Below are 10,693 nucleotides of genomic sequence, written 5' to 3'. Positions count from 1 at the left end.
TAGGACACTTGTGTATAACCTAGGGCAGGACACTTGTGTATGACCCAGGGTAGGACACTTGTGTATAACCTAGGGGTAGGGCACTTGTATATAACCTAGGGGTAGGACACTTGTGTATAACCTAGGGGTAGGACACTTGTGTGTAACCTAGAGGTAGGACACTTGTGTATAACCTAGGTCAGGACACTTGTGTATGACATAAGGCAGGACACTTTTGTATAACCTAAGGCATGACACTTGTGTATAACCTAGGGGTAGGACACTTGTGTATAACTTGTGTATAACCTAGGGTAGGGCACTTTTGTATAACCTTGGGGTAGGACACTTGTGTAGAACCTATGGCAGGACACTTGTGTAGTGTATGACATAAGGCAGGACTCTTTTGTATAACCTAAGGCATGACCCTTGTGTATAACCTAGGTTTAGGACACCTGTGTATAACCGAGAGGACACTTGTGTATAAGCTAGGGCCAAACACTTGTGTATGACCTAAGGCAGGACACTTGTGTAGTGTATGACATAAGGCATGACACTTGTATATAACCTAGGGGTAGGGCACTTGTTTATAACCTAGGGGTAGGAAACTTGTGTATAACCTAGGAACCTAGGACAGGACACTTGTGTATATCCTAGGGCAGGACACTTATGTATAACATAAGGCAGGACACTTTTGTATAACCTAAAGCATGACACTTGTGTATAACTAACCTAGGGGTAGGACACTTCTGTATAACCTAGGGCAGGACACTTATGTATAAGCTAGGGGTAGGGCACTTGTTTATAACCTAGGGGTAGGGCACTTGTGTATAACCTAGTGCAGGACACTTGTGTATATCCTAGAGGACACTTGTGTATAAGCTAGGGCCAAACACTTGTGTATAATCTAGGGGCAGGACACTTGGGTATAACCTAGGTCAGGACACCTGTGTATAACCGAGAGGACACTTGTGTATAATCTAGGGGCAGGACACTTGCGTATAACCTAGGGTAGGGCACTTGTGAATAACCTAGGTATTTTTCAGACGCGTGTTGGCTAATACACTTGATCATAATTTGTTAAATCTTACAAAAACCCATTACACCAGATCAAAACGAGTCTTGAACGTGATTGAAACATCAGAAGAGTACATCCTTAACACAGGACAAAATAAATGGGCAGGACACTTGTGTAGTGTATGACATAAGGCATGACACTTGTGAATAACCTAGCGCAGGACACTTGTGTATTACCTATGGTAGGACACTTGTGTAGAACCTAGGGGTAGGGCACTTGTTTATAACCTAGGGGTAGGGCAGTTGTGTATAACCTAGGGACAAACACTTGTGTATAATCTAGGATAGGACACTTGTGTATACCCTAGGGGTAGGACACTTGTGTATGCCCTAGGGTAGGACACTTATGTATAACATAAGGCAGGACACTTGTGTAGTGTATGACATAAGGCAGGACACTTGTGTAGTGTATGACATAAGGCAGGACAATTTTGTATAACCTAAGGCATTACACTTTGTGTATAACCTAGGCCAGGACACTTGTGTATATCCTAGAGGACACTTGTGTATAAACAGGACACTTGTGTATAAACAGGACACTTGTGTATATCCTAGAGGACACTTGTGTATAATCTAGGATAGGACACTTGTGTATAACTTGTGTATAACCTAGAATAGGACACCTGTGTATAACATAGTTGTGTATAACCTAGGGGAGGACACTTGTGTATAAACAGGACACTTGTGTATAACATAGGGATAGGACACTTGTGTATACCCTAGGGCAGGACACTTATTTATAACCTAGGGGTAGGGCAGTTGTGTATAACCTAGGGCCAAACACTTGTGTATAATCTAGGATAGGACACTTGTGTATACACTTGTGTATAACCTCTACCCTTTGTTATACACAAGGGTCCTCTAGGTTATACACAAGTTATACACAAGTGTCCCGCCCTAGGTTATACACACGTGTCATGCCTTAGGTTATGCAAAAGTGTCCTGCCTTAGGTCATACACAAGTGTCATGCTTTAGGTTATACAAAAGTGTATAACCTAGGGGTAGTACACTTGTGTATAACTAACCTAGGGGTAGGACCCTTGTGTATAGCCTAGAGGACACTTGTGTATAATCTAGGGGCAGGACACTTGCGTATAACCTAGGGTAGGGCACTTGTGTATAACCTAGTGCAGGACACTTGTGTATGTCCTAGCGTAGGACACTTGTGTATCACCTAGGGGAGGACACTTTTGTATAACCTAAAGCATGACACTTGTGTATACCCTAGGGGTAGGACACTTGGGTATAACCTAGGGGGAGGGCACTTGTGTATAACCTAGGAGTAGGGCACTTGTGTATAACCTAGAATAGGACACCTGTGTATAACCTAGGGGCAGGACGCTTGTGTATAACCAAGGGCAGGACACCTGTGTATAACCGAGAGGACACTTGTGTATAATCTAGGATAGGACACTTGTGTATACACTTGTGTATAACCTATGGGTAGGACACTTGTGTATCACCTAGGGGAGGACACTTTTGTATAACCTAGGGCATGACACTTGTGTATGACCTAAGGCAGGACACTTGTGTAGTGTATGACATAAGGCATGACACTTGTATATAACCTAGGGGTAGGGCAGTTGTGTATAACCTAGGGGTAGTACACTTGTGTATAACTAACCTAGGGGTAGGACACTTGGGTATAACCTAGGTCAGGACACTTGTGTATGTCCTAGCGTAGGACACTTGTGTATCACCTAGGGGAGGACACTTTTGTATAACCTAGGGAAGGACACTTGTGTATGACCTAAGGCAGGACACTTTTGTATAACCTAAAGCATGACACTTGTGTATGACCTAAGGCAGGACACTTTTGCATAACCTAAGGCATGACACTTATGTATAACCTATGGGTAGGACACGTGTGTATAACCTAGGGCGGGACACTTGTGTATAACCCTTTGTTATACACAAGGGTCCGGCCCTAGGTTATACACACGTGTCATGCCTTAGGTTATGCAAAAGTGTCCTGCCTTATGTCACACACAAGTGTCCTGCCCCTAGATTATACACAAGTGTTTGGCCCTAGGTTATCCACAAGTGTCCTACCTTAGGTTATACACAAGAGTCCTACCCCTAGGTTAGTTATACACAAGTGTCCGTCCCTAGGTTATACACAACTGCCCTACCCCTAGGTTCTACACAAGTGTACTATCCTAGGTTATACACTAGTGTATGGGTTTTTGTAATATTTAACAAATTAAGATCAAGTGTATTAGCAAACACGCGTGTGAAAAATACCTAGGTTATACACAAGAGTCCTGCCCTAGGTTATACAGAAGTGTCCTACCCCTAGACATGCTGTCCGGTATTAGTATGTATATAAATATCGGTAATACATGTACATACTAATACCAATATATCAACGTCATAACACCAGACAAAAAATATCACAACGTCATAACACCTAGGGGTAGGACACCTGTGTATAACATAGGGCAGGACACTTGTGTATGTCCTAGCGTAGGACACTTGTGTATATCCTAGAGGACACTTGTGTATAAACAGGACACTTGTGTATAAACAGGACACTTGTGTATAACTTGTGTATAACCTAGAATAGGACACCTGTGTATAACCTAGAGGTAGGACACTTGTGTAGAACCTAGGGGTAGGGCAGTTGTGTATAACCTAGGGACAAACACTTGTGTATAACCTTGGGGTAGGACACTTGTGTATACACTTGTGTATAACCTAGGGGTAGGACACTTGTGTATAACCTAGGGCCGGACACTTGTGTATAACAAAGGGTAGGACACTTGTGTATAACCTAGGTATTTTTCAGACGCGTGTTTGCTAATACACTTGATCATAATTTGTTAAATATTACAAAAACCCATTACACCAGATCAAAACGAGTCTTGAACGTGATTGAAACCTCAGAAGAGTACATCCTTAACACAGGACAAAATATATCACAACGATATTTCTTCCAACCTTCACAGGCGTGTCTCCCGTTTAAACCGGAAATGATCAGATTGTCACTCCCTAGGAGATGATAGCCTCGTGCCGATGAGCACGTGTTCAATTGTGAGGTCATAAATCGTGTCACCGGTAATTGTGACGTCATCAAACGTGAATGACGATATGCATACCCCAAATGTGTTTTCTTTACAAACATTGCAGACTACTGTCGGTGGAGTTGTGACTAAAATAATAGGATGGGAGAAAAAGAATCATCCCCTTCCATGAGGGTGTAACAGAGAAATCTCCAACCCTCGGGGAGATATTTTTGGTTGTCTAACCCTCGAGGCTCTCGGGTTGGATATTTCTCTGTCACAATAAATCACAACGTCATTACACAAGACAAAATATTTAACACCATCCTAACACCAGACAAAATATTTCACACCGTCCTAACACCAGACAAAATATTTCACATCGTCCTAACACCAGACAAAATATTTCACACTGTCCTAACACCAGACAAAATATTTCACACCGTGCTAACACCAGACAAAATATTTCACACCGTGCTAACACCAGACAAAATATTTCACACCGTCATAACATAATGACAAAATATATCACAACGTCATTACAAAATGACAAAATAAATCACAGCGTTATTACACCAGACAAAATATATCAACGTCATAACACCAGACAAAATATATCACAACGTCATAACACAATGACAAAAAATATCACAACGTCATAACACAAGAACAAGATTTCGTTCAATGAAGTACGATCTTGATTGTAAACCGTACGTTTGTCAGATAACTATACTGAAAATAGAGTGTCTGTTATATGGAATCATATGTTTAAGGTTTTATAGAATAAGGTAAAAATACCACGAAAATATTGATGTCTACAAGTGCAGGAAATAAAAAGACATACACGTTGGTGCCAAATTCTTATAACGTCAAGGCAACAATACAACTCACTGTTTAATTGTATTAATATACTTACTTTTTGCAAATATTTGCTAAGATTCAGTGAATAGACAGTACTGTTCTGATTGGTTGATATCATACTTTATTTAGCGCGCATTATGATTTGTTTGCTTGCAAAGCTATGTCATTTAAATAGATCATAAATACCATACAAAAACAGTTCAATACTTATATTTACGTTTTCTATGCCTCTTATGTTCTTTTTTAACTTATAATTTATATTTAAAATTAAAAATGCCCGCCTTATCGACAGTCCACACAATTTCGTTCAATAGTTTGAACAGCGCATTGTCGCGTGCTGATTGGCAAACAAAGTAGTACTTTGAAATTTTAACAAACACTTCAATTTTAATCCACAATTCAGTATCAATAAAATTGCGTATGATATGTCTATAGGGTGATTTAAGTTTATCAATAGAACTCTGAGCTGAAAGTAATATTTGAAATTGTTTCGATTTTTCCCCGGAACAAATTTCGCGCATGGACAAATACAGTGAACACCGTAAATCCGACCTTGCCCTCCACGAGGGAGTTATTTTTGGAAGTTAATTCGAACTTTTCTCTTTGCTCATTTTGTGAAGAATCCAGGCGTGAATGTATTTGTTGATTGTATGGGAACCTGGCAACAGTCGGTAGAATTACAACATCCTCGTTATTTGACATGTCGTCAGAAACTGAGGAATGGTGGATGCGAGACGCGTGAAAGATAGCGTTTGAAGTGAGTGATCTTGCGACGGAGCACAGGTTCGTTACAAATGTCTGAAATGTTTATGTGTGCTGTGACTCATATCAGTAGGTCTGTAACATATGTGTCAGTAGGTCTATATAATATGTGTATTTCAGACATTTGTAACGAACCCCTGTTGATCAGTGCAGTGTAACAGACGATATTTCGGATAAATTGCATGAGCGTTAAAGTTGTTTCCATTGCCGGCATTGGTGATTTCAACGGATGTGCATTTTGTACGATATTGCAGACATTGGTCTTGTATTCGTTGTAATAAAAGTGTTTTTTATTTTATTTTTTATTTTGCACATAAATTTACAATGGCATTGTCAAATCTCACAATGCCCAACGATATTTCAGCAGCCGTCATGTTTATTTATATTGGATATTGTAGTTCCGGTCAGTGTTGTATTAATACGCTAAGAATTGTGTCTGTGATGCATGGTAATTAAAGTCCCATCAACGACACAGCTCTCAAAGAGGCTATATAGTGACAATGCCATGCAAATGTAAATATACATGTGTATTCGATTTTGAAGAGAACATTTTTTATATATTAACTGCAGTGAACTTCACTGAAGATATACGTTTATGTGGGATTTTTCAATAAATTGATTGTTTTGACATTATTATGGAAAATGCATTAGATACAAACTTATACTTATATCATATAACGTGTTGATAAATATCAGTATTGCATATACATACTAATATCGGACAGCATGTTTATAAATATCGGTAATACATGTATATACTAATACCGGACAGCATGTTTATAAATATCGGTAATACATGTACATACTAATACCGGACAGCATGTTTATAAATATCGGTAATACATGTACATACTAATACCGGACAGCATGTTTATAAATATCGGTAATACATGTACATACTAATACCGGACAGCATGTTTATAAATATCGGTAATACATATACATACTAATATCGGACAGCATGATTTGCTATCACAGATAACACTCCAATCGTGATGATGGTCCTAAGCATTGTCATCCACTGCATTTTGGTCTTTTGTGACGAAAACAGACGTGGCTGATCGGGTGACCAAGTGTGTTAGACTGCCCCTGTATTGGTGTAAGTATTGCCTAGTTAGCTTTGTTAACTTAACAAAACCAATTAAATAAATCAATTCAAAATATACATTTAATATTTAATATAATTTCCATGTAAGACTTCGTGAAATTCATATATGAAAAAAACTGACAATGTCCTAAAATTTATAATCAACTACTAAAAGAAGCCTCCATGTAAATAAACACGTGTATAACAAGCTAACAAGTTGATACACAGTTCACTGTTTTAGGGTCTTATCACGCCCTACTCAGTCGGCAGTGCGGCCTCAAGCATAGGGGTCAAAGGTCAGAGCCGATTCGGACTGAAGATTAAGATATCTTTTCTCGTCATTAAATTATACCTTGAATTTTGACTCCATCGCGCATTGTTATTTGTTTATTTCATATTTTTTTTTAACATTTTCCGTATATATTGTTCTTTGAAAGAGTAAAAAATATATTTGGCAAGCTACTCGCCTCTTTTGCAATTTGTGCATTGCAAAGCATGGATTAAAAATGCAATTAAGATGATGAATTTTGATTAATACTTATAGTAATACTCTCCTTACTACAGGTCACTAACCTGCAGATAATAATCATGGTAGGTGAACAGTTACATAATTTAGTTTGAAAACGTTCTGTTGCATAATTTCTTTTTAACAGAAATCGTTTATAATATTCATCTCAAAACTATTCCTAACTACCGGCTATGTCTGACAAGTACTGGTTATTTGTGATAACTACCAGTTACGTCCAATGATATCCGGTAATGTTCGATAACTTTAAACATATTCTATTGCCAATACAATTGAACGAGGGATTGGGCACAAGTTATTACAACATATCACAGCCTTCTCCCGTCATACATTTACAATTACATGACAACAATGATAATAGGCATAAACATGAAGTAGAAATATATAATATTCACACAGGTACGAATACACGATATAAAAAAACACCGTTCAAAATCTATTGGTGTATTTAATGAAGTGATGCACATGTCTAAAATCGTAAAAGTAAAAAGTCCACCGAAATATCTGAGCTACCAAACAAAAAAAGCTCTAAGTTTAAGTCTATTCTTAAGGCATTCAAATTTTGAAACAAAATACGCCTTGCATTGCAAAAACGTTGACACTCAAAAGAAAAAGTGAAAGTCATTCCCCCATGGATGTCCACAGATACGAACTGGACTTTCGACAAGATTAACTCTGTAATGGTCATACTTAAGGGAACTACACTTGTACCTCAGTTTAGTATGTATACTATTCAATTTACGTTCTACAAAACTGAAGTAGATAGGAGGGGATGGTTGTACATTTAAAGTAAGACATATTTTAAATAAATGTATAGAAGGCAACGATCGTACTAGTAGATCTAACGAGTCCCAGCTACGAAGAATGGACGGTATAAAGGAGAGATTTGTAAGAGAAAACCCAAATAGAGGAACTCTATAGTCACTGTTATTTCTAAAAGTGTACCTGTTATTTTCCGCAATAGTGGGTGGCAGGGAATCGTTTTTATAATACGGAGTTAACTTGTTGTGCATTTTATATGAAAAGTTGAGGATTTCTACGTTTTTGACGATTTGGAAGACTTTCTAAACTTGTTTCAAAATGTAGATCTTTGATGGAAGGCCGGATATATTACGAGCGACTTCTCATCTGGCTTTCTCTAACTTTTCTAATTCAATTTTAGAACAACCATGCCGTAATTCACAAGCATATTCTAAAACAGGCAAAATGAATGATTTATAAATTTTTAAAAGACTATTTCTAATTCGCAAATATTTCAATCTTTGTAAGACGTTAATTTTCTTCATAACAGAACTACAAATGGCATTAATATGATCCCCCCCCCCACACACACACACTTTGCGTTTGAATTACAAACTAATCCCAGGTGCTTATGATGATCTGTAAATTTTTTACTATTTTCCATTAAATTTTTTAATTCTAAATCTTCATCTATGTCAATAAAATTAGAAATAAATATTTTCTCGGTTTCGTCTGGGTTAAATGTTACAGTACAAACCAAGTTTTTGACCATAACTTTAAAGACTCAAGATTCGTTTTTAATACTGTTTGGATTTCAAGACAAGAAAAAAGTAGACTGTAATAAAGAGGTATCATCTGCAAAAAGACTAGCAACTGATTCAAAGACATCGGCAATATCATTAATGTATATTAAAAACAAAAGCGGTCCAAAAATGGAAATTTGAGGAAGCTCTGCTTCGTTAAAACCTTATTGAAAATAAGAATTATTTAAGTAAATTTTCTGTTGCCTACAAAAACATAATTTTCTAACACATTAAGAATTCCGTAAGATTTTACCTTTACCATGAAACCTTTATGCCAAACCCGATCAAAAGCCATGAGAATATAACAGAATACCATCTATGCGTGTTTTCCCCTCAAAAGCAATACAAATGTTGTGATAAATTTCAATGAGCTGATATACAGTAGAATGAGCACGCATAAAACCAGAGTGGTGCTTATAAAACAATGAGTCTCCGAAATAATTATGTAGGTGTTTTAAGATTACTCGCTTACTATCTTTTCAATAGTAGATAAAAGAGAAAACGGCCAACAGGTAGAAGGAGAATGTCTATCACCTTTTTAAACAGTGGCATGACTTTGTCTTTTTTCCAAGTGGCTGGAAAAATACCTGTCAATAAAGACATATTTAAAATAATTTTAAGTGGAATATAAACAGACTGTGAGGTATTTCCGAGGCCCTTCCGAGCTTCAATATCTGTAGAACGTCTTAAATTTCATTATTGTTTACTCTAATAGAACTAAACAGTTTGATAGTTTTTGGCTCAATAATATGTTACAGTGTTACTATCATCCACTCGTGTAATATTTAAAAAATGGTCTTTTAATGATTAAAATTTGTCTTCGTCATAAGTAACAACACTGTTATTATGAGGATCTACAAGAGTGGGTATATATTGTGAAGTACCAGTTGATTTCATTAGCAGTTCAATAACTATCCAAGAAGATTTTGGATCAGAGGACGATTACTCTTCAAATATACCTTGAACATTTTTATAAAATATAAAACGGGAACTTTTTCTAATGTTGTTAACCTGATTGCGTTGAGACTTAAATTAAAAAAATCTGAAAGAAGCTTGGTTGACATCGTGACAACCAATCTCTAGTTCTCATTTTTTTCTGAATTCGGAGGTCATCCAAGGTTTGTCATTTGGTCTTAAAGTGACTACTTTAGATGGAATACATACATTTGCAAAATTCAGAAAAAACTCCGTAAAACGTTTACGGGCAATATCAACTGAGTCGCGAGTTAGGAAAAGATCGTTCAAATCATAATTAGAAACAAGTACTAATTGTAATGGGGGACCATTACAGAATTCCCTCAAACTATCCCCATAGTCGCAAAGATGCAAAAGAGGTGTCAGGGTAGAGTTGATAGTGCCATTATATACTTTAATATCAAGCTTAAGCAATATCAGAAAAAGAGAGGGGCACATGGCATCACATTGACGTACACCTTTAAATGTGTTAATATATCAGAGGCTGCAGCGGCAATCTTGGATGCTCAGCTAAAAAAAAAAAGCTAGACATCTAGGTATATGCATCAATACTCATGTGAAGTTTCATTGGAATCCAATGTATACTTTCTGAGAAAACGCACAGAACATACTTGTCATGATATACATAGCACTGCCGATAACACGTTAAGCTACTTAAATATCTATAGCACTAAGTGACATATCTGTGTATGTGTGAAGTTATGAGATATCGTCCTCTTAGCATCTGTATGTGTGAAGTTATGACATACCGTCCTCTTGGCCTCTGTATGTGTGAAGTTATGACATATCGTCCTCTTGGCCTCTATATGCGTGAAGTTATGACATACCGTCCTCTTGGCCTCTGTATGTGTGAAGTTATGACATATCGTCCTCTTGGCCTCT

The 10,693-nt window shown here is 37.3% G+C and overlaps 1 protein-coding gene across 1 annotated transcript in view; it reads right to left on the bottom strand.

Annotated features, from left to right (window-relative positions):
• The window catches only part of LOC110460254 (serum paraoxonase/arylesterase 1-like), a 46,055-nt gene that overhangs the window by 21,919 nt on the left and 13,443 nt on the right, over positions 1-10,693 (bottom strand). Inside the window, exon 2 of the mRNA XM_021513072.1 lies at positions 6,627-6,768. Within this exon, the coding sequence (XP_021368747.1) occupies positions 6,627-6,706 (80 nt within the window). The 5' untranslated portion in view covers positions 6,707-6,768. The remainder of the gene's footprint in view (positions 1-6,626; positions 6,769-10,693) is intronic.

The sequence above is a fragment of the Mizuhopecten yessoensis genome, unplaced genomic scaffold (assembly GCF_002113885.1).
Source record: "Mizuhopecten yessoensis strain PY_sf001 unplaced genomic scaffold, ASM211388v2 scaffold10343, whole genome shotgun sequence".
Classification (NCBI taxonomy): Eukaryota; Metazoa; Mollusca; class Bivalvia; order Pectinida; family Pectinidae; genus Mizuhopecten; species Mizuhopecten yessoensis.
The sequence above is the reverse complement of the archived record's forward strand: the minus strand, read 5'-3'. Positions and strand labels throughout refer to the sequence as shown.